Source organism: Alosa sapidissima, chromosome 16 (genome assembly GCF_018492685.1).
Source record: "Alosa sapidissima isolate fAloSap1 chromosome 16, fAloSap1.pri, whole genome shotgun sequence".
NCBI lineage: Eukaryota > Metazoa > Chordata > Actinopteri > Clupeiformes > Clupeidae > Alosa > Alosa sapidissima.
Window position 1 is genome coordinate 10,136,553 of NC_055972.1, and position 24,666 is coordinate 10,161,218.

At 45.6% G+C, this 24,666-nt stretch overlaps 1 protein-coding gene across 1 annotated transcript in view; it reads right to left on the reverse strand.

Moving 5' to 3' along the window:
* LOC121685408 (formin-2) overlaps window positions 1-24,666 on the reverse strand; it is a 48,511-nt gene that overhangs the window by 1,072 nt on the left and 22,773 nt on the right. The window contains exons 7-16 of the mRNA XM_042065919.1: window positions 17,695-17,756; window positions 14,723-14,814; window positions 14,261-14,390; window positions 13,641-13,787; window positions 13,108-13,167; window positions 12,466-12,586; window positions 7,667-7,759; window positions 3,553-3,604; window positions 2,455-2,604; window positions 124-205 (exon numbers count right to left, since the gene is read on the reverse strand). Of these exons, the coding sequence (XP_041921853.1) occupies window positions 124-205; window positions 2,455-2,604; window positions 3,553-3,604; window positions 7,667-7,759; window positions 12,466-12,586; window positions 13,108-13,167; window positions 13,641-13,787; window positions 14,261-14,390; window positions 14,723-14,814; window positions 17,695-17,756 (989 nt within the window). The remainder of the gene's footprint in view (window positions 1-123; window positions 206-2,454; window positions 2,605-3,552; window positions 3,605-7,666; window positions 7,760-12,465; window positions 12,587-13,107; window positions 13,168-13,640; window positions 13,788-14,260; window positions 14,391-14,722; window positions 14,815-17,694; window positions 17,757-24,666) is intronic.

The following is a 24,666-nucleotide window of genomic DNA, read 5'->3' on the forward strand; positions in this document are numbered from 1 at the left end:
ATATTACAAATGACTGGATGGACATTAAATACCGATGAAACAGCATGAGAAGAAAGATAAAGATGGAGTGAGATGAGTGGTGGAGGAGAGGGGTGGGTGGGGTGGCTGAAAAAGAGCACTCACCATCCCAGAGGCATGTTTAGGTTTGACACTGTAGGAGGCTTTCTCTCGCGCTTGCTTGAAACACTCCTCTGCCACTTTCAATCTGCAGGGGTGGGGGGGGGGGTGGGGAGGGAGGGGTTGAGAAGAAAAGAAGTTTAAAAAAAAAAAAAAATTCAAACCCAAATGTGGCGTATTCATCACCATAATGGCCTCGTGACAGAGTCGCCCGCTCCGTCATCATCAGCGCGCGGCCCAGGTAACAGGAGCTGTCCGCACCGCCGCGCGCCGCAAAAAACCTCCCCGTCACATACCAGCCCCGGCCGCCCATATGGAATGCATTCCCAAACCTCTCAGCATGACAAAACAAACCGAAAAATGACAGCGGCTCACTCAAGCGCCACATTCGGCCTGGCCGCTGAGGTCCCAGGCAGCCGGCAACGCGGCGTGGCCCGCCGATAAGTGTTGCGCTGCGGCGCGCCGCCAGGTCTACTGTAAGCAGATGTCCAAACCCCCGGGCTGTGGCCCCCACAAAACAACACTGAACTCCGCAGGCACCCCATCTTGTCATTAGCCCTGACATCCTGCTGTTGTCTGGTAGTTACACTCTGGCTTATCACATATCAGCTCGGTGTTTGTAAAATGGCTTCAAATGGCCTCCTGAAGTAACCACTGGCTCCTTATACTTGCCAGACCCCCTTGTGCTCCTCATGAAGATTGATCTCGCTTTCTTCATAAGGCAATTCCTGAGCCTGTCTCAATGGAGAAGCCGTAGTGATAGGGAGGATGGGATGTTGGTTTCCCTCTCTCGGGAGCAGGCCAGGGGCGTGGGGGGGGCTGGCTGTACATGAGAGATGGATGCTTCTGGAAAAGCTCTCCCTCTCCAGGGGTCGTGCTCCAGACCGCCATGTTTACTCAGGGGAGAGTTATGAGACGCCAATAAAACAGCGTCAGGGTCGGCAGGCCACATCACGCTACAATCAGCCGAACCACAGCTCCTTTTGCGGCTAGAGGCTCCCAACACCTCACAGGGTAAAATAACACGCACACACACACACGCACGCACACGCACGCACACACACGCACTCTTTCCCTCTTTCCTTCTCTCGCTCTCTCTCAAAATACAACCACACACACACACACAAACAATCTTCAACTCACACAGATACACACATTGAGGGAAGACTGAAGCATGTGCACATGGACACACATGCACACAGCCAGTTCACTCTCAGCATGCACACACACACACACACACACGCACACACACACACACGCACACACACTTTTTTTTCTCCATATATCTTTCTCAGACCTGTCAGAAGTGCTTCAAAGTCTCTGGAGCCAGATCAGAGGGTCCAAATATGGTATGGTTCTGTTGGAGGTGTTTGGCAACCCTTTGAAACCGTCTCCTTCTGTGTAATACCTGACTGTGATAGGTTCTTATTATAATCATGTGGTTCGGTGTGTGTGTGTGTGTGTGTGTGGGGGGGGGGGGTGATCCCTGCAGCAGTATGTGGTTTGACAGACCAGTCTCTAATGCAGCTTGATAAATCAAAACGCAGTGTCAGTCCCCTCCGTCACGGATCATGACGTGCCCTCACTATGGTTCGTCTGACTTTGGGGGGGAAGAGCACTTAACATCACTGGGTCACCAGTTTCAGGATTTAAGGGAACACGCACTAATTATTGCATGGCCTTTTTGGAACTTAGTGACCTATGCTGTCTCTCTGGAGTCAAGATTCTGTCGTCAGGAGCTCTGTTGCTATGGTGCCCTCGGTTGCCACAACAAAGGCCCCTGTGTGTGGGTGCCTGGGGGGTAGGCAGAGGAACGGCTTATAGTGACAAATCTGACCCTGGCCAGAGCTCTTTATACTACCCCTCAGGCTGACTGATCTGCTGCCAGTAGGCAGGGATATATGGATTAGGCCATGAAAAGGAGTGTGTGTGTGTGTGTGTGTGTGTGTGTGTGTGTGTGTGTGTGTTAGTGAGCGAGTGAGCGAGAGACAGAGGGAGAGAGTGTTTTTGTGGGCATACCCTAAGGGTTTACCCAGAACAGTGTGGCAAAAAAAGTCCAAGGAGAATTGGAATGTTCACGCAACAGCTGTCATATTTAAAGATGAATAAATCTAAAGATCAAGCAGAGAAAAATTCTACCAGACCACCCTAGAAAAAAAATCACACTTCAGAGACTTATACAACAGAGCAAAAGCCTCTCCCTACCTTTAAAATTCTCTACGCTCCTACTTAAACAACATGGGTTGGCAGACTCCTTAAGTGTTCTCAGGCATCTGTATTCTATGTGAGTCAGGGAAGGACTAAGAACTGTGATGAAGGAGACATGGAGGATCTCACCTGTCCTTCAGAAGAAGCTTGTTCTCCCTCTTCCACAGGTCCTTGAAGTCGCTGGAGAACTCGTGCCACACGGAGAAGAGTGTGCTGGGGGAGACCTCTTTCTCTCCGGCCTTCGGCTTGACAGAGAAAAACATGCCCAGCTCCAGGAAACTGCAAATATTGACAAGAAAAACATGACATCAAGCGCTAAATATTGTGAAAACAAGGCCGGAGGAATCCACACTGTGGAATTGTGAAAGTGGTCGTGAAATGCATTGTGAGTTCATCTAATAAAAATACAAGCATCATATAAGTCATGGCGATGGATAATTCGGCCCTGATAGTGTTACTATCTGTAATCACAGGAATGCAAAGTGAAGAGGAACAAAAGCATACGCTTAGGATAAAACAAAAACACAGGCAAATATTCAAAATACACTGGCCTGTCCCAATCACATTGTTCTCAAATGTGCAAACACAGATCAACTTCTTAAAGCCGTGCAAAAAAAAAAAGGCCCGTCTAAAGTGAGCGCTGTTGCGTTATTCCAAGGGTCTTTGAATTCCCACACTGAGGAGCCGTGCAGTAAGTGAATCAGCACTGGTGCGCGGGAGATGAAAGGGGGGGGGGGGGGGGGGGGGGGGGTGTTATCATGAGGCCCGCGATCGATCCAGAACGGAGGTTGTTTGGAGTTTCCACCGAGCGCTGAACACATTCCCCAGCACAGACCTCTGGAGCCACTGCTGTCTGGATAAACACTTACACACTCTCTCTCACACACACACACACACACTGACACACGAACATGCTTGTTCTCTCTCTCTCTCTCTCTCACGCACACACTCACACACACTCACACTCACCTACTCCAAACATGCATGAAAACGCACCGGAGACCCACATGGCCCGTCACAGCATGCCAGCCAGAGCAAATTCAATCGAACCTGAGCTAGACAAACATTCCCATGGGATCCCCAAAACAACCTGGACTAGCCGGTCACCTGTCAGCTACCAGAGCAAAACATGTCACCTAGCCCTCATACCGCGACGGACACCCATGACATGTCACCCAGCCCTCATCCCACGACCAACACCCATGACATGCAGAACCCACTACTTACATTTTATGCGTCACGGCAAGCTGCGATTCCTGGGCCTCCAAGTCACTTTTAGCTGAAAGAGAAGAGAAAAGAATGTACTGTGCTGTATATGCATGAAGTCCACGGCCTCAGGCTAATAACCCTCTGTTTGGATTTCAAATGTAACACCTACAACTATGGTGGCAAAGAGTTCAAATCTGAATAGTGTAATACAATACAGAAAAGAAGAATACGGAGCATTGAGCATTGTAAAGAGGGGAGGACAGGGCATTAACTATACAGTACATGATAAGTGACTCTGGGTCTTCAGCATTCAAGATAGTGTTTACTCTCTCACATGCTGGCCTTTATCTCCCAGGCGTGCTCAGGAGGACAGGCGCTGGATGGCAGTACAAGGCCCAGGGATGAGAAATACTCGGGCACGCCGCTGTCGGCTCCTGAGATTAACAGCATTCTTCAGTGGCCATTTATAGTGGCCTCAGGAACACTGGCCTCAGCCTTTCAAACGGTTTGCACAAGATTTCACACGTCCTCATAATTCAGCTTTGGTGTGTGTGTGTGTGTGTGTGTGTGTTACGCCTGTGTGTGTGTGTGTGTGTGTGCCTGTGTCTCTGTGTGAGTATGTGTGTGTGTGAGTGTGTATGTGTGTGTCTGTGTGTGTGTGCCTGTGTGTCTGTGTGAGCGTGTATGTGTGTGTGTCTGTGTGTGTGTGCCTGTGTGTCTGTGTGAGTGTGTATGTGTCTGCCAGGTATACTGCAGTGCTTGTTGCTGAGCTTGACGTTTAAAGTGCAAGTGACAAATGTGTGAAAGAGACAGAGGCAGCAGACACAACTTCCTTTGTGTAGAAGACAAGTTGAGAATGATGAGCAAGCAGTGTGAAAGTGAATAGAGAGAAGTGGGTATCTAGGACTGGAACACCTAGGACACCTAGTTCTTGGAACCGTTTGGATTCTTTTTCATTTAGCACATTTTAACATTACATAATTTGTATTTTATTATATTTAGTATATTCTTTATCTTCTACAGTCCTTATTGCTTAGTTGTGTTTTTTTATATTATATACTTTTAATTACTTTTAATTATGCTACTGTGACCTTGAATTTCCCCAAGGGATCAATAAAGTATCTATCTATCTATCTATCTATCTATCTATCTATCATTTAGCAGCACAGAATCCTCTCTAAATGACTGTACTCTTTCAATCACATTACAGAAAACTTTTCTGACACACGGTCAACAGTCACTTCCTGCAAAACATCCTTAAAAAGGGGGAAGGATTTGCACAGCATTCAAATCATGTCACAATACAGTAACTGAGGCAATTGTGCAGAAACTACAAATACATGCCACAAAACATCTATTCTGCAGAAATTCATTGAATAGTTGTCTGTGTTTGTGTGGCATCCCCAATGAGGGAGGATGTTACGCGTTGGAGTGAATGTATCCATTCCTGCTGTGTTGTTACCATGGTGCAGTCATGCCTGTGTAATAAAATACTGTAATGATGGGCTATAACACTGTCCAGCTACTTTCACGTCTTTGGGTTCTAGAAACATTTAGGTCAGCCATTTGATCCATTTATTTCCTATGTCCATGAACATTAGAGTAAATGTATCATGATGCCTCAAAGCACGACAATCCTCGTAAGTGTCTTAAAACCGTTTAACTGCCTCAAATGGTCCATTAACAGCTTCCCCAAACCTCAGTCCGGGCTGGAAGACTTCTCAGAACAGATTGGATATCCAGAGGTTCTTCCCGGGAATATCAATTCATTCCCCATAATCTAAAACAGACTTGGCGCTAAGCTTCCCTGGCATGACCAATAAAGGGACGACATTTTTATGTACTGTTCCAAAACAGCACACCAAAAAAGATTCTCTCTCTCTCTCTCTTCAACTATCTTTGTCTTACTTCTAAGTGCAACGCCAACCAGAAATGGATGGATGTGTGTCAGACTATTTTTATACCAATTAGAGCATGGAAAAAATCTAACACTAATTGAACTCGAATTGAGGTTGACTGAAACATTGCTATGGGTAAACCACTGTTAGATGCAACTAGAAGGACTATAAATTACAAAAACATAACTTCTCATGAAACAATACATTTGAGATAAAAGTGATTTTGTCCCCCATTAATCTGACTACAAAGTTTCCTGGAAAAGAAACAAATAAACAAAAAACTTCAACCGGCAGTGACCACACCCCTGTCCTTTGCCAAAGCAGTAGTCACCAGCGAGAAAGAAGAAACACGGCAGGCTGTGAGGATTGCCAATCTCTCTATCAATGCGAAACAGATCATCACGTCCAAAGCCCGCTTTCTGAGGCAGCGAGACACCATCAAAGTGACTAGCATGCATGAGAGTTTGTAAAGCGAGCGGAGAGAATCACTGTAGACCAAACAATTCCTCTCCTTGGAGTCGGCCTCCTCTCTGTCCTGCGGTTAGTTTCATGGTCGAGAAAATAAACAAGAGTGGTTGGTACTGTGGAGCCAGAAACGCTTATACCCCAGGGTTTGAAATCATACAAATAATGAAAAAAAAAAAAAAAAAAAGAATTCAGACATTCTTGTTCCTCCACCCCCCCACCCCTCCCTCCTCCAGCTCTCTCCCCCTCAGATGTTTCTAACGAGAGGCATGGTCAATGTGGCTGGAGCCTCTGAGAGACTCACGTCACATGTCAGGGTGAGGGGAGGGGGAGGGAGGGGGAGGGGGGGGCAGGAGGGGCAGAAAAAAGCCCTGGCCCTAGAGGGAGACCCCGTGTATGGGGGATCAAAGCCAGCGCCGAGGATCCCGATGTTTCTGTCGGAGGGGTTGCTTTCATCGCGGCTTCCTCAAGGACAGCGGGCCAGCTGAGCTCCATGTGCGAGTCATTACGGGAGGGCCATTTGAATACAAAAGCCTCCGCGCAGTGGCCCGCTGCAGGGCAGAGAGAGGAGAGTGGAGGGGCGCACGAGAGGAGGAGGAGGGCAGGGGAGACGGGAGAGGGGCTGTCGGCCAACGCCGAGGCCCGGCTCTGGGCTTTCATGTCGGGCCGCCGAGTGGGTCGCACGGTGGAGGGGGGGGGGGTGAAGGGGACTGGTGGAGGTGGGTAGAATGGGCGGGGGGGTACAAAATAAACACACTGGAGAGGAATAAAACAAACAGAGCAGGAAGTGCATCACAGCTTCATCATGCAAACGGCTCTCCACGCTAATTCATCATCGGCGGCGCTCTGAGCGACACCAGGGATAAACATACTCGGCGCACAAGTGTTTATGTGATTTCCTCCGCTTGGGTGCACCAGGGAAAGTGAGGGAGGAGGGTCAGGAGGAAAAAAAGAGAGAGAAAGAGAATAAAAAGATGGGAGGGTGCCACGGTGGCGAAATGGAAAGGGCTTCGGTGGGCAGTGGAGACTCCTCGGGAGAGGATAAATAGGTGGAAAATCGGACGAGACAAGATGATGAGGTGAGAGAGAGAGAGTGGACGACTACAAAGGATGTTTGCTTGCTTGCATGCATGCGAGGGTGCGTCCTGTGTGATTGCAAGCATAAGGTGAACGCAGTCTGGGCTCCCCCGCCTCCCTCCCTCAGTAACACCCAAAAGCTCTCGCTAGGCACGCAGACCTGAGCCTCGCTTTCAAGCGAAAATGGATGATGTTGAAACAGAAGCCATCCTTTATCTGATATATGGGGCTTGCATCAGCAGAGCCTCCCGTGATAAGCCGGTATATCTCAGGCCTTATGTTGTCATGTCGGTCCATACCGAATATTCATTACCAGAATAGCTGCAGCATTAGTCACCGCAGCGCAGCGCGCACACAGGGCAGCCCCAGTTGGACTAGAGACGGGTAATCAATGATCAATGGACCATCTCAGCAGGGGGTGGCCTATACAGACATAATGGAGACTGTTGAGCACAGGCCATCAGTCAAGGATGCTGGGACACGGCTCTCCACCGCTCTGGGGGAGAGTGTGGATAAAGAGAGCCAACGAGACACACACACACACACACACACACACACACACAAACACACACACACACATATATGTCAGAGCTGATTGGGTGGACTGTTTGTGTGGTGTATGTGTTTGTGTGTGTGTGTGTGCGCGCGTGCCTGTATGCTTGGGAGCAGAGTGCTGGGTATACACGCCTTACCCTGAGTCAGAAATTCCTCCATCTTGTCCTTAAAAGGTTGCAGGTGTTCCTCGGAGGACACCTTACACACTTTATCCCGCTCCGTCTCGCACGCTGAAGAAATGATAAAAGAAGGGAGGGAAGAAAGGAGCATGAGGACAAACAGTCTTTGTTTTGACTGGCAATGCATGGTGTAAACAACATGAAAAGTCTAAACTGAAAAGCATAAACTTCCTAAACTGAAAGGAAACAATTTAGAATGGAGGCATTTTCATGCCAGGTAGTAGAAAAAGGACTCGTATTACTGCCTCTGTATTCCACAGCAATAACTTACGGACATTCTCACATCCACAAGGTTTCTTACCACTGCGGCTTTGATGCTCACAACTGCAGCATCTATACATGTCTGTAAATTATTGTAAATTGTGAAGTATAGACGTATAGCTTTGAGAAATTAAGTTCTGGCAAAAGAAAGTAAACCACAGTGTCTTTTCATTGCCCAGGTGGAAGTCCATAAGGTTATCATTTCAACAGCTACTGTATCTCATGGTGTTTGAGATAGGACAATCGCTGCCGAGTTACACTGTTACATTGGATGAATTGAATTTTCATGGCACAAAAAATTCCAACTGGTTGTACCGCATAGCGCATGGTGTTTCCGCCTGCTAGCCATAGAAAATAAAGTACTGTACATTTCCTATGTTCTTTCCCTGCCCTACTCCTGCAACTGTTTGTAAAGCATCAAGTCGTACATGTTCGATGGGACGGGTCGGGTTTGGACAAATATTTAGAAATTACTTACTTAATTAAATTAATTACTTATTAATTTCTTAATAAAAAACCTAACACCTAACAGCCTTTTTCTTGTGTGCAAGATTGGTTTATGTACAGTAGCCATGAAAACACAGGTATATATCAGACAGCTAGACAGGCTATCTTAGGTGACGTTAAAAAAAAGTTCTTAGCCTTTCGGGAGATTTTAGGACGAAATCGAAAAGCAAAGTCTAGGACTACAATGTGGAGGTAGGCCTATTTGCGTTGCATACTGTGGTGAAGACATACAGTAGGTTACCGGTATAAGCCCGTCTCGTTCAGTTGGAGGACAGGATTTCCTTGAGTTGCCCCAATTAAAATGTCGATGCTGCAAATGGATCAGTGACAGAAGGAGCGTAGTTTCAGGCTGTTGCAGTTCATTTCAAGACTTTTCTTGAGTAGTAGAAATTCTATTTCAAGAGGCTGCTTGCTTGGGCCTCTTGTGTTAATGTGCGCTGTGTGTAACCTCCTGCGTGCATGCGTGTACACTCATCACTGATTCTGTAGACAATTAAGAATTTCATTTTGACAGTTGTTTAATAGGCTGTTTAATAATGTTTAATTTTGACAGTTGTTTAATAGGCTAAAGACAGGCTATCCACAAACGTGAACATTTAATCACTAGCATGGTAATAACTAAGGCATCATCTGCGTTGGGCTTGGGTTGGGTTTGAACATAAAACTGAAAATGCCTGACGCAACTCTGTTGGATGTGGAACAGGTTTGGACAGAAATAAGCGGCCCGAACCACACTCTAGTGTGTGTGTGTGTGTGTGTGTGCGCATATGTGTGCCTTAGTGTGTACAGTATGTGTGCCTGTGTCACAGATTTCACTAACTTTGAACATTCACATCACAAGATATTGGCAGAAAATTGTTGAAAATTGAATTTTATTGACCTTTGGTGGTGGCCTTTGGTGTTAAGTGGGCCAGATTAAACTTTAGGAGATGTGAGCAAATTTCAAAATCATAGCTGAAGCGGCTCTTGAGATATAGAAATTTGCAAATTGCATCGCCCTCCATGGACGTAGTTTCACGAAACTTGGTTGTAGAGGTTGTAATGATCCTACATGTAACATTTCATAAGATACTGGCGATTTAAGTGCCCAATTTTTGCATTCAGGCCTTCTCTAGGTGGTGCTACACCACAAATGAGTGCTAAAACGGTTGTGGGCTTGTTTGATGTGCCTTCTTGAGACCAACATACCACAAAAATGTGTAATCTTGGGTGCAATGGTTGGCGAGTTATTCTGCAAAAACTAAAACAGGAAAAAACTGACAAAACCTAGCACTAGCAGTGATCATAATAAATGGGGGCGAAGGCATGTTTAATTCTTGGTAGGTGGTTGATGTGCCTTCTTGAGATCAACATACCACAAAAATGTGTAATCTTGGGTGCAATGGTTGGCGGGTTATTCTGCAAAAACTAAAACAGGAAAAAACTGACAAAACCTAGCACTAGCAGTGATCATAATAAATGGGGGCGAAGGCATGTTTAATTCTTGGTAAGCAAAAAGTTCTTGAAGGTAAGAAGAACTGGTGGGAGAATACAAAGGCTGCCATCAATTTGAAAGTAGACATGCTAACTTCCCCCTCATACACTTTGGATGCCCTGTGAAACAGTAGTTCTCTTCTTCTGCAGGCCATCTGGATGATGCTAGGCTAAATGCCCGCAGATGCTAATGTGTCCCATCTCGTTCACCTGTTTTCTTTTTCCTGCTTGATGAGTGATGCTCTTGGTTCGAGGACCTCCGAAGCGTCTTTGGGGGATGCTTCTGAGTCACGCTTCATCAGTGGCTGTGATGGATTGGTGCTTTGCATGCCAGAGAACCCTTGTGTGCACGATGGTAATTACACTAGCATCTGGCCATGAGGGGGGTAGCTTTTGACCTGCGGCCAGCAAAGAGTACACACACAGGCACTGCGTCCTTAACCAAATGCCCCCCCCATGCACCATCGCAATGCCAACATCTGCTCCTGAGCTTATCCTTGAATGGATGTGCGGTGGCCAGTGATGATGCTTATTGTTAGGATGCGTTGCTTATTGTTAGGGTCATTATCTACTATTTCCGATGTATGTCCTCCAGAGATCATTTTAGGAACTAATCTATATTACAGAGAAGAGTAATATTTGAATGACTAGGAAGAGCAAAAGGCTTGATTTGTTAAGCAGAAGTGCATGTGATGGGGCACATTATTGATCATCAAATCATCCTGTTTCCATTCATCCATCCATACAGACTCAGCATTCAACTTCAAAAAGTAGCCGATTCCTCCTGCTAATAGACAAGGTCAGCTTCGCAGAGTGGACCAACATCCACAAAGCTGGTCCTCCCCTGAGCCCGGAGCTGTTGGGGATGGTGGGGGTGGGGGGTGGGGGGTGGGGGTGGGGGTTGGGGTGTCGGGATCGTGTGTAATCGGATTCCCACACCTCGTTCACACTCGTCGTTGTGCTTAATCCCTGCTATTTCACCTATGACACCTTGGCTAATGCCGGCCTGCCTCCCTCTGATCTCCGGGCTGATGGAGAGCCGCTCAGCCGTAGGGGGCACGGTGGGGTCCATGAGTTCCAAATGTGCTGAGAGGTCAGAGGTCACGACACTGTGCTAATTCTGGGTTAGCTCGTGGTGTTCCTCCCCCCCCCCCAACACAATGACTAGCAAACTGAACACCCAGGCGCAGGCTTATGCCTTACCAAGTCACGAATGCAGTAAAAGGTTATAGCTGTAGTTGAGGACATTGAGGATAATATAGACTTAGGCCTGTCTTTCTGTCTACATTCCTCTCAGTCAATACGTCTGTCTGTCTCTATTATTATTCATGCTTTATTCCAACAGATTTTGCCTGCTGGCTTGTATGGTTATGCAATACCTCTTTTTCGCATATGTGTTTGCACTTATGTTGTCCACACGCTGTGGTTGGAGTTTAACGGTAGAAATGATATCGGAAAGCATCAAGCCCCAAAACAATTCAGAGATTGAATTTGACAGGTGAGAGAAAGTGTTCTGGCATCTTTCAGATACAGGAATTTCTGGCAAACAGAACCAAATCCATTTTGCTCATCTGCTATACATAAATACCACTCCTTCAATGCACGTCTTGCTTCACGGTGTGGCCTCCCTCAAGAGAAGATGGACAGAAAGATGGAAGGATGTTCAGTGATATTTTCCAAATGAGACATGTATCACGATTCGAGATGAGGAAATGCAAATCTGCTGTTGTTTCGTACAGCCCGTAAGGAAGACCCGTAAAGCTCCAACATGCAGAGTGGCTGGAGTGCGCTCTGTTCTCCCCATCTGGTTCAGCTTTGCATGTCTGACTGAGAGACACATGCTATTTGTTAACCCACTTCTGACATCACTGGCTCATTGCATGAGGTGACAGCGAATGCATTTCGTATCAAAACGAAAACGAAAAAACGCCCTTCGCATACAACCACAGACTGTCATTTACCGCATGGGATGCTTGGTGCCTTCGCTGGAACCGACCACATTACCCATGACTCAGTGAGGTACATTGGCCCTTTGATCTTTTATGATATTGGTTGAATTTGGCTATTTCTCTGTATAAGCAGAGGCATTGGAATACTACAGCCCGTTACAGCACCTATGATATCGCCTCTCATTTATAAGGGCTCAGCTACATCCACAGAGGGGCAACTGGCTTCGATTTCTCTTTAGCTGTTGTGATTGGCCCTGATGCTGCCTGGAGGGCCTGCAGCAAGCCAATAGACAACATTGATCTGAACCAGCGGGTGTCCCGGTTAAATGATTCCAGTAAAGGGGACAGTGAGAAACTGACAGAGATAGACATCTATTTTCACCCGATATGTGGCCGGCCTGGCAGCTCGCTCGGGGAGTGGAGCTGAAATGAGAGGAGTAGTGTTTCTCCATCGGAGCGAAACATCAGAGACGAGGCAGGCTGCTTGTGGGGGAGACTGACCGAATGTAGTCTGTGTCTGTATGTGTGTGCGTGCGTGTGTGTGTATGCGTATGTGGGGGAACTTGCCATTCAAATCCTTTCTTAACTTGCGCAAGTCTCTCTGAAAGTCCTCAAACTTCATCTGAGAGGCCTGGAAAAGGTCCTGTGGCTCTGGAAGTGGGTATACGCACGTCTCTTTGCCAGCGTCCTGTTACACACACACACACACACACACACACACACACACACACACACACACACAAAAGAGGACAGAGAGAAAGAGACATTTTCGAACATTTTCCTGGACCTAGATAGTGTTGAAAGATTCAATTAACTGTGCACTCCCAAACACATGGACAGGAACTCATGCTGTGTAAAGTATGATAAGTTCAATCAGTGGAAGTTTATCCCAAGAGAGCCTGTCGCCTGGTTGATCTTGGCCACAGCGTCTTAGCTGACTTCACCTAATCTGGCTCCGCGATGTATTTACAATAGATCTCTTTTGGATCCTCTGCCAGATAGCACATGGAACAAGCTACAGGTCTGTGGAGGCAGGGAACCATTAGTTACTATAGTAAACGAACAGGAGGAAAATAAATATAATATAAAACATGCCATGTTGTTCACTGAGCCAGAGACGATGATGAAAAACCTGGCGGGATATCTGAGGAGTCCTCGCACGGAAAAAACGAGTGAATCAAATAAACAGGAAGTTTAAACATACTCTACCTCATCAAAGTGCCTGAGATAGTAAGCAACAATGTATGACAGGAGGCTCTGTGTGTTGTCCTGAGGGAGGAAGGGAGGGAGAGAGAGAGAAAGAGTGAGCGAGACAGACATTGAGGAAAGGGAGAGTGTTAAAGGATAGAAAACAAGAGAGAGAGAGAGAGAGAGAGAGAGAGAGAGAGAGAGAGAGAGAGAGAGAGAGAGAGAGAGAGAATAATTTATTTGAACAACTCAGTCAAAGTCAAACACACACGGGTACTTCAGACATGTGAGTGCATGATGCGGCTAAAAGCCAATGATTGCCATCACCACTTTTTACTACCATGATTACTACTACTGCAACCACTAATACTTTAGTCATTCATCAACTGTCAGATCTATTACTCACATGGCTGTAACTCACCCAAATTACCACCATTATCCATAATCACTGTTGCAGGATTGTCCTTATTATCATTATGACTATCGGTAGTAAAATATGGCATTCTGATGATAGGAGTGCTGATGGCTGGAATGGGCTGAGCTTGTAAACTCACACTGCTCTTCACATCCTTCAGTTTGGGCAGAATGTCCAGGGCGAAGCCGTCCGCCTGCCCTCGACTTCGGTTCCCGCCGTTCATGAAGTTGCCAAAGGCCAAGATTAGGCCGAGCACCTGCATGACGCTTGTCCCTGTCTGCAGAGTCTGTTAGGACACAGTGACACCATATCAATAAATGCAGTTAAAAAAAGTAATTCACAAAAAGATCAATCCAAATGTATCAAGAAAAGGAGAGAAAACATGTTCTACCTCTTTGCCTGTTTTGTCTAGTATTCAAATATAACTCACAATTGAAATATAATTTTGATAGTCTGTATGATAAAAAAATAAGCAGAATTAAATGTGTGATTACGACAATAAAACATAACATAAACATAAGACATAAAAGGGACCTTTATTGTTCTTTAGTTATACTTGTTTCACTGTTGTTGACTGTAAGAGCTCTAAAAATCTAAAAATGTGAACCCGTACGGTCAAATGGCAAATAAAATATCCAGAATCTTGACTTGACTCTTTCCATACCCCCTCTCTTTTCTATGTGGTAGTGTATGTGTGCGTACAAACAAAATGCAAATCACACACACACACACACACACACACACACACACACACCTCACCTTACAGACCCTCTGCAGGATCTCCACCTTCCTGCGGACAGAGCCGATGCACTCTATGAATGTGGAATGGAACAGGATGCAGAACACCCTCCCTGAGAAATTGGGGATTTGGGAAATCTGAAGCAGGAACCTTTACGACCAAACAGAGAATCAGACCAAATGAGAGAGAGAGAGAGAGAGAGAGAGAGAGAGAGAGAGGTTTTTGTCTTCCATTCACCCTCACCCTTCCTTCACCTTTGTAAAATAAACAATAATACATACACAAGACAAGCAGCTATACAGCTAAACAGCATAGAAGTGCTGAGCACACAATTATGATGAGCCTATTCTAATCATTTTGACAAGGTTTCAGCAGAAGTGCTAAACTACTAGATGCACTCGGCCCTTGGGCTCTTGAGGTTCCTGTAGGTCACCCAGCAACACAGTAGCAGTGGTGCAGTGTTGAGATGGGGAAGTGCTTACTGCTCAGGTTTGTCCAGTGGCTTTGGGTCATCCTTATCTTTGACTGACTTCATGTGCTTCTCTATCTTGTCCATCTCGTCCTGCTGGGCTCTCTGGAACAGCAGCAGAGGGAGTGGTGAGGGGACTGTGGTGCAGTGGACAGTGCCATGTTTTAGCACTGCAACCACAAATGGACAACACTAATGCCGGAGTGCATTTTCAAATTCTGTGTCAAAGCACGTCATACACAAATATAAATCACCATCATTAGGCATGGCTATTGCTAAACAAAGAATTAAGCTTTATTGCCTCATAACACTAACAAAGCATGCAGGATAATACATGTTTGTGGGCAGTGACCAGCATTGTTCTACTTTAAACATAAGCATACCCTTGTCCAAGTATCATGTCATGCACAACTTTTGGTTATTTGGGTTGATCGCCACCCAAGATTGTATGACTGACCTGTCAAAGATATCAACAATCAGTGTTGTTTTACTAAGAAAATGAAGAAACACCTCCTAATGTGAAAATGCAAACCATTTGACATCGAAATTTTGTTTGCCAAAATATGGACATTTATGTGCTGCTAGGATAAGGGGAAATGCCTGAGAATGACATTTCCAGAACTCGAAGGAATTTTGTAATGGGGAGATAAAACAGCTCCTCAGTCTTGGCATTTTCATCTTTTTCCAAAGCATCTCATCAAGTAGGCTACATTCAAAGCATTCACAATCAAAGCACATTTTTGAACCGGACGCCATTCAACCTTGGACTGTGGCTCGGCTGACCTCTCAGGGGGGTGCTCTTAGGGGATATACTGAGAACCGTCCAGAAAAGTGCGATAGAATGTCCTGTGTGAACCAGCCCCCGTGTTCAAAAACACAATAATTAACTGGCAAAACATTAGTGTCTCCATATATCAACTACATTGGCACAAATACTTAATTCAACTTAAACAGCTCAACTTGGAGGGATAACAGTCCATGTGTTTCCTTGTAGTCATGGCCTTGAAGGCACAAGTGTGAATCATTAGCCCTGAGCAAAAAGTTAGCAAGGATTTTTGCTATTACTGGGCACAAATAAGCAACATTTCTGTTTAAATAAATGAATAGCAATCAAAGCGTCGGAAAACTATGAACTCTCGTAAACTCTCTCATGCCAGAGAGAGGAGGGGGGCATAAAAAGCACTCTTCGATTAGCCTTTCGCTTACTTTGCCATCAGTTGACAGGGGCATGCTCTGTTTTCCATTTACAGCACATCAAAAGTGTAAATAGTCCAGATGAAAAGCAGAGCCCGTACTCTGGTCTGACAGCCACATGCATTTACCCCTATTGACACTTCAAATGAGAGTTGCTTTGGGAGCGTATCAAGAGATTGAGATGAGTGAAGAGTGATCTTAGCGCGTATCAAGAGATCGAGACGAGTGAAGAGTGATCTTAGCATGAACTCTCTATCTGCTGCAGAAGATGCTGGCTCCTCCCACGGAGGTGTTGCGCAACTTTGGTGCGGGGTGCAGAACATGGGAACTGTACACTAATTAAGGAAGCTCTCGGGTGTCTGCATGCAGAAGGAGGGAGAGTGGGACCCCAAACCCACACAGAAGGGGGGGGGGGGGGGGGAGTGGTAGTGTGGCACCACCCTGTGCACTGTGGTTTCGGGGTGGCGGGGAGGAAGGGAGAGGGGTGGAAGGATACAGCGGCGGCAGTGGTGGTGGTGGTGGTGGCGGGGAGGGTTCACCATTATGTGTACTGTGGTTATGGGCAAGAAAGCCGGAGACAGAGCGGAGTCTCACACACAAAAGAGAAACAACCAAATGTCTCAACTTAACAACACCCCCTAGGCTATGACTGGAAGGAGGGGAGGGAGAGAGAGAGAGAGAGAGAGAGAGAGAGAGAGAGAGAGAGAGAGAGAGAGAAAGAGAGAGAGAGAGACAGAAAGAGACAGGGAGAAAGATGGAGGGTGAAGGGAGACACCAGCTTTTGATCCCCTGGTTATGGCACATATCAGCAGACAAAACCATGTGTCCTGACTGTTTTGCTCATGATCACGATCATTAATGTGGCCCTGCCCCTCACCAAAGCTATTCAGGACATTTCCTCCACACAGACAATTGTCACTATGGGTAAAAAAGCATGGCGTGTTAATTCATGATGATGTCTGGCTGATATGATGATATGTGGGACGGACATATTTTTTCACCTTGCTGTATTGAGACAGATTTGGTGTCAGGCGGGGCTGATGAAGATGCATAGTCGAGAGAACGTGTCTTTATCTCATGGTTACGGGTGTGTGCCACTCTGACAGTAAGATTTATGACTACAAAATTCAACTCAGCACAAACCCCTCGCTCTTTTGATCAGCCTCCATGTACTAAAGTCCGACCCGTGGATGCCATTGAAAGATTAATTGTAGACTGGCCAATATTTAAATGATGATTCAGAGATCAAAGACGAAACCACAATCCTTCAGCAACTAGAGCATGGGCTGTTGCAAAATAGTGAGCATAATATCTTATTACAGGCAAAACACACAAGTATGTATATTTCCATGTCCTGTCTACTTGGGAACCCCAACATCATTAAAATACATGTTGTGCGCAGTGGTGAGATGCCTGTCTCTCTCCCAGCGAGGCCTGGAAGAACCCAGTCTCCACAGTTTCCCTCACACATTCCAGCAGGGGTCTGTGGTTTGCATGTTTGTTTTGGTATTTAATGCACATTTCCCTCTCTCCCCCCCCCCCCCCCCCCCCCTCTCTCTCTCTCTGTCTTGTAAGAGACAATATCTTGCTCTAGGTCCAGACGCTGGACTAGAGAGAACAGTGAAGAGAAAACCAAAACCAAAAAAAAGAAAAAGAAAAACGCCTGGCCCAACTTTAGCTAATAAGGCTTTGCAAAAGCGTTTGAGGACAAACATAACGTGCGCCAAAACTACAAAAATGTCAGAGTGGATTTAAAAATGCAGTTGCATTTCATGTGCAGCATTGGCTTACATTTTCATAGAGAGCTTGCAGGGTCTCAAGATCCACCACCGTGTTGTCCATGTTGAGAATAGCTGTTTGGAGACAGAGAGAGAGAGAGAGAAAACTGAGCAGCTTGCTTACGTCATAAGGTGTCCATACAGACCGCACCGATGGTGCTGCCAAGCCAATAAGGCCCAACATGCCTTCACAAAGACAACAACAACGGACAACAACTGCAGCAACAAAGGGGGGGGGGGGGGTGGCATTGACAACAAGCAATAACAAAAACAGATCTGGAAAAGATTGCTGTGAATAAAATAGTGCGGACTGCGCATAGGGATAACTGGTGGTATTTTCATTTAGTGGAAAATCTACCCTACCTTTAGTCAAAGACAGAATTATAGCACAATTTATTATTGGCTTCACTTGAGACTCTGATAAAAAGCCAGAACTTTCATTTTATCCCAAACAGCACTATTTTTAGATAAAACAGGGCAGTGTTTCAATAGCATTTCATTGTATGAATGTATTTTTTTATATTATGGATAAGCTAAACTTTGTGATAGTGTTTTTCCTTCTAATACGCTGCGTGGTAAAAAAAAACATTTTGGTTTGGCTGCATCTGAGTACACACACATTTAGGAAATAAGGAAATTGATTACTGGCTAGTTTTGGAAACCGCAGGAGAAATAAGCAAAATGTCAAACTTTGGCATGTTATGGCTCAAGACTGAAAATAGCTTTCAAGCAATCGTTTCAGATATTTAAACCATCTCTCTGAACACACTGACTGCACCCTAAAAGGAACAGCAGTACAAATGCAAACCCTTGGCTTGTCCACAACGTAACATAGTTAGACTTTACCTGACATCTTCATGTCATTGTCTCCACAACAATAAAAGGCTGTTCCACTCAAGGCCCAAACGAAAACAAATGACATTTTCTCTGACAGTCAGATGCAGTCTAAAATAATCCGTCAGGGCACAAAAGGCCCTGTGTTTGAATTCCTGACGGCCCTTTTTTGTCTCCGAGTGAGGACCTGGCGCCCAGAGGAGTTATTCTCTCAAAGCCAAATGTTTAAACACAAACACGGGAGACAGCCTTGCTTGCTTAACGGGAGGGGTGCGATGTTACATGGCTGCACCGAGCTCTGACTATCATTAGGCCCATTTCCACTGCCCAGGGCTGGCTAGAGACAGTCATGTTTGGACTCCCAAAGAATCAGACCACTTTGCAGAAATCACACCTAAAACATGACAGAAAAAGAAAAAAAAAACCCTGAAGTGGAGCCAGTAAGGCTCCGATACCTCTAGCATGAGGTCACTTTTCAGGAATAGGATTAAGGTGTTTGTGTGTTAGAATATTATGTCTTTCCTGATAGCATTAGCCATCAACGCAGTGCAATACATTTCTCCATCTTCAGTGAAACAAATTAATTTCAAATGCAAATTAGTGAGCCGTGATTTAATTTGTAGCAACAGTGTTACCACTAATGCCTGATGCATAGTATTGAGTCAAAGCCAAGGACAAATTAGAGCTTAGGCTCTCCATCGAGTATCTGTTTATAATTGCCATACTGCTTGTCAGGACATGAAAGTAAAATCAATAATTAATTCCTGACCCAGTAATGTTTCACACATGACAAACTGTTTAAATCACTGGTGAATCTAAATAATTTCCTGTGTTGTATTATTTTAGAATGATTTGATTATAGATAAATTGAATTCATAATCCCTTAAATCTGATTATTTTTTAAGATGTGCATCTTACAACATGAGCTAAAGCTATTCATTTTTCCTTCCTTGATTTGCACAGAACAAATAATTACACATGTGTGAGAGAGGAATAAATAAAAAAAGAGGGGCAGACGAAGAGAGAGACCGCGAGGGAGGAAGAGAGAGACTGTGAAATCCTGAAACTTAAGTAGAATAACAAAACAAAATCAGTGATGCTGATATGCGTCATCCTTTGATGATTGCAATGCGAAAACATGCACAAACACTTAACAGAAGGAGAAAGTCTGAAGGCACATATCAAAGACATGTCAGAAAGCATGTTTGTGAAAGAATGCCTTTGCTTGGGTGAGCCATACAAAGGCACGAGATACACAGCAATGTGTTGTTTGAACACCAGGGAATCATGAGGAGCAGCTGAGAATGGAAGTACTGGTACCACTCAAGTGCTTTACCGCTCAAATGGCCAGGAAAGATGTCCTTACTGCCGCGGTCTACAGGCCAGTGCTCGAGTGATCTAAGTTTAATGGAGGCCATGTACCTGTATGCCTACAGGCATTTCCAGCTTTTTCTCTACACGGGGCAGTATGCCTCAGGCCAACAAGGGCTCATGCTTTACCTGAGCTCCATTTCTTACACATCTGAATGTCTTTGAGTGGACAGTGTAAACCAACACCCTTAGGTGAGACGGAGGTCAAAGTAGCGGACGCACTTGATTATCATGGTATAGAACCTTTTAGGATAGATGCAAGCAATGTAACCCACTGAACGGGGATGCAGCTCAGATTTCCAAAGCTGCAGCCTTGAGGAAACTGGCCACCCCCGACAGGCATCTTGATGTGTGTTTCACTCCACACATACTTAAAAGAGAGCTCAGTTTGGTCATTTGGCCCTGATTAGACATAGACCGATACATTGGTTTTACCGATACATCGGGTGATGTGAAGATGTACAGTGACAGGGCTTTTGAGCCCAATCTCTCAGTAGGCTTGAGGGAACAAGTTTACTTTGTTGCATGAGGTGCAAAGTTCTGTGAACATTGTGAACTTGCAAATGGAGATCTTCACTTGATGAGGCATGGGCAGATTGCTTTTGACGTGATCAGTTACCAAAACCCAAACATTTCTAATAGTCTATGGCCTAATGGTCTATTGAATCTGTCATCTTATGACAAACAGGTTTGCAATCTTCTTTCTAGCCCATTTCATAGCCACAGGTATTTTTATTTGTTTTATTTATTAGGGACCATGTACAATTTTAAACATAAATGTTGCCATTTGATGCATTGCACCAGAGTTAGCCACAGGCTAAATACAAACATCACCACCCCCCACCCCCCTCCACTACACACACAAAACTCTGACCACTCTACATGAACCTTATCTACATTAAATTACAGCGACCCAAAAATAAGCCCCACAGCCACCTGTAAATCAGGCAGTTTTCAAAGAGTTTTTTACACTTTAAAATAATGTTTCCAAAATCGTTTCAGTGGTTCATCAACTCATAACAGGGTGAACGGCAATTCTGCATTCGCTTCGCGACCCTCTATCGGCTATAACCGCACTATGTAAGTTTGCCAGATCGGGTAGCGGATCTGTAGTTCGATGGAATGAGACATAAGAAACTACAAATTTGACTTGCATCTGATGTCGCAATACACCGTACTTTTATATGCAAAATATTCTACCTTGTCTGTGGACATCGTTATTTGCAAAACTGGTGCTGGATAAACAAATAGCGTGTGTGCGACAGAGGGAAAGTTCTTTGGTGTTGCTTTAAATGAAATCATTATTAATTTAATGAAATCTCAGCACTGTTTTCATTAAAAATGAAATTATTTTGACTATTTTACTTTAACACCGTAGACCTTCTGCCTGCAACATTTATCTACAGCCTTTTTGAATTGTATTCTTTTGTTTAGAGTAAAAACAGCTCTGAGAGGTCACGCAGAGTTTGCAGACTGTTAAAGTAACTCAATCTGACAAGGGTTCCTAGGCCTACTGTAACTGTGCTGGTTTCAGTTGGAAACTGAACTTTTTACGCATGAACTTTGAGGTGCGTTCCCTCTGTGATGAGTCTACCAAAAGGCTCTGCAGCAGGCCTCTAGATCCTTCGGAAATCTCTGCCCACACAATGAAAAATGGGGATCCTCCGTCACGTTAGCACTCAAGAAACCAAATCCAAACACTCCGCCCGCCCCACCCCCACCCCCTACCTCTCCAGTGACCCCCATCTCTCTCTCGCTTCCTCTCTCTCTGCGTGGGCCTCCGCCATGAGCAGGAATGCGTGCATGATGGGCAAATTGCAGCCGAGGAGGAGGAAGCGCTTGGATGCTTCTTGTGCGGTTTCATCTTGCTAGAGGACTCAGAATGCCGGTGTCCCCCGGGAGCTGAACCCAGGTCAGCTGGGCGAGGTACGGTGCATAATGGCCGTGGGAGGCGCATGTAGCGGAGTGCGGTGGCCGGCGCTAATGCCACTCATCGAGCCGCTGCTGCAGTTTTGGTTTGTTGATGAAATGAAGGCGTGGTGGCGGTGCATGCAAAGGCCAGAGGAATCCACAGATTCCTCCTCAACTTTTTTTACGACCCTTCCAAAGGGAAAAATAGCAGAGTGCTCATTTTTACGACTTGCCCGTTGCTTTGGAAATGACCTTTCAGAACAAGACATTAGAGCGCTGTACGCGAGCTCTCTTCTTTCTGTCTCATGTTTTCGTGTTATTCAAAAAGAGAGATCCCACAAGAAATCCCACAACTCGGGGAGACAGGCCTCCATTTCCTCTCCCTCCTCCTCCCCACACTTTTCCCTTCTCTCTCTCCCTCTTGTTTTACCCCTCAGTTGCTTCCCCCCCTCCTTGCACCTCTCATTTGCTGTTGCCTTGCCCTCTCCTCTCGTTGTCTCCCTTCCTCATTCCCATTTTCAGATGCAAATGCGACCCCGCGTTCCCGCTCATTTGGTTCTCGTTATCAGCGCTCGGAATGGGGCTGGAGATTTGACGGAGAAGGAATGACTCCATATCATCATTTTCAGATTTCTGCTCCTGACGGAGCCCAAGTCTCCCTGCCAGCGTCCCCCGCTCCCTGCCAGCACTGGCGCCTGCCTCAGTGACGAGCTCTCTGAAGAGTTGGAGGAAGTCTACAGAATCCAGAGCGAGAGTCTGTGCGAAGCAAACAGCCATAAATAATGTACTTGTGCTGGAAAAGAACAAGAGGAAAACAAAAACTGAAACGGGCTCCGCAGCTTTTTGCGACGTAAATCATCGCAAATTAGGGAATCGATAAATCAATGCCTTTTTTTCCCCGCACCATTCTGCAACTTCAGATCTCGCTAATTGCCCTTAAATTCTTTAAAAATACTTCAAGTTTCAAAAATAAATCAAACACCCAAAACAAAGGCTTAAAATTGTATCTGTGTCATTTTGGATCACTTTTGCGCATCTTTAAACTTATAATAATACTTTATAATAATAATAATAATAATAATAATAATAATAAAAAAACAACATATAATGATAAACTTAGAATAATATATTCTGCAGTCTGCCCATAAACTTTGCCCTGCATACCTTTACCTTATAATCACAAGAATGAATAGCACGGCATGATGAAAGAAAAGACTAATATTTAAAACATGTGAAGTGAAGGGATGGCTTCATTTCCTTCTCGGCACATAGTGGCGGATGAACAGGCGAGCGAGCGAGCGAGCGAGGGCAAGCAGAGGAGCATTCGTCTCCATGAGTGTGAGCCAAACGTGGATCTCATAACGAATGTTTAGACACGCGGGTGAAGAATGGCGAGAACCGCAATCAGGAGATGATAACACACAGAGGATGTGTTCTAATTACCTCCCCTGTGTTTCCACTTTAAACAGCCCAGGGAGAGGCAGGAGAGGAGGAGGGGGGAGACAGACAGAGACAGAGGGAGACCAACAAGTTACCTTCCTAACTCAAACCTGTTGGTGACCTTCTCCCCTGGATGGCCTCATGGCTCTTAACTCAACGCCACTGTATTAGTGCTGCCCTTCTGTACTTTCAAACAAGCACAGAGAAATGAAGAGCCAGGATAATAAACCTCCAGAGAGAGAAGATAGGACGTCTCGTAGGCTTCCCATTGCTGATTGCCCCATATACAGATGAGGTTAGGGGGAATAGGCTAAACGTCAGATCTCTCATGTTGATGAAATGATTCTCTTAAAGGCGTTTGAATATTATCTTGAGGAATACACACACAGTTACTAAACGCTCACACTCCACATGAGCATATATACGCACACACAGACGCGGGACTCCACATAATGCTCACACATGAGAACTGGAGGATGGATGGTGGAGAAGTAGAGCGTGGGGACCGATGTGTACATGATGATTTATGGGAGAAGGACGTCTGCTGAACATTTCTGCTGTTGCTCATCCAGGCCCACTCCCTCTGTGATCTCCCGAAGCCGTCAGGATGGAGACAGTGGTGATTGGAATATGTACACGCACACACACACTTACTCACACACACTCATGCATATGCGCACACACACACACACAAAAAAAACACACACACACACACACAACACACACACACACACACACACTCACGCATACGCACGCACACACACAAAAACACACACATACACACACACAAACACACACACAGTGAATGATCTACCAGTAGGAAGTCTTTCAGTCCTGATACTGAATGACTGGGAATACAAACTGAAAAGCCAGTGCATAAAACTGACATAAAGAGAAAAAAAAAACATGAGATGAAAAGACAGGATGGATGGATAAGTGAAGGTCAGGAGTGGAGGAGTCCAGTCAGTGGTGAGCAGCGGAGGAGAGCAGGATGGGAGGACAGGAGACGAGAGCATGGAGACATAGGAGGGGGGGGGTCTCTTGGCCGCAGGCCGTCGTAAAAGTCCTGTCATCACCTCGTTTCACACACAGAGGTTTCTGTGTGAGAGCTCCACATGCTGCCCGATGATGGAGAACACACAGGGGCCTCCACGGGCCCTTTACTACTCTCAACACAGCACAACACAACGCAACGCAACGCAACACAACACAGCACAGCACAGCACAGCACAGCACAACACAACGCAACACAACACAACACAACGCAGCGCAACGCAACGCAACACAGCACAACACAGCACAAAACACAACACAACACAACACAACACAACACAACACAATACAGCGCAACGCAACACAACACAACACAACACAGCACAGCACAGCACAGCACAGCACAGCACAGCACAACGCAGCGCAGCGCAGCGCA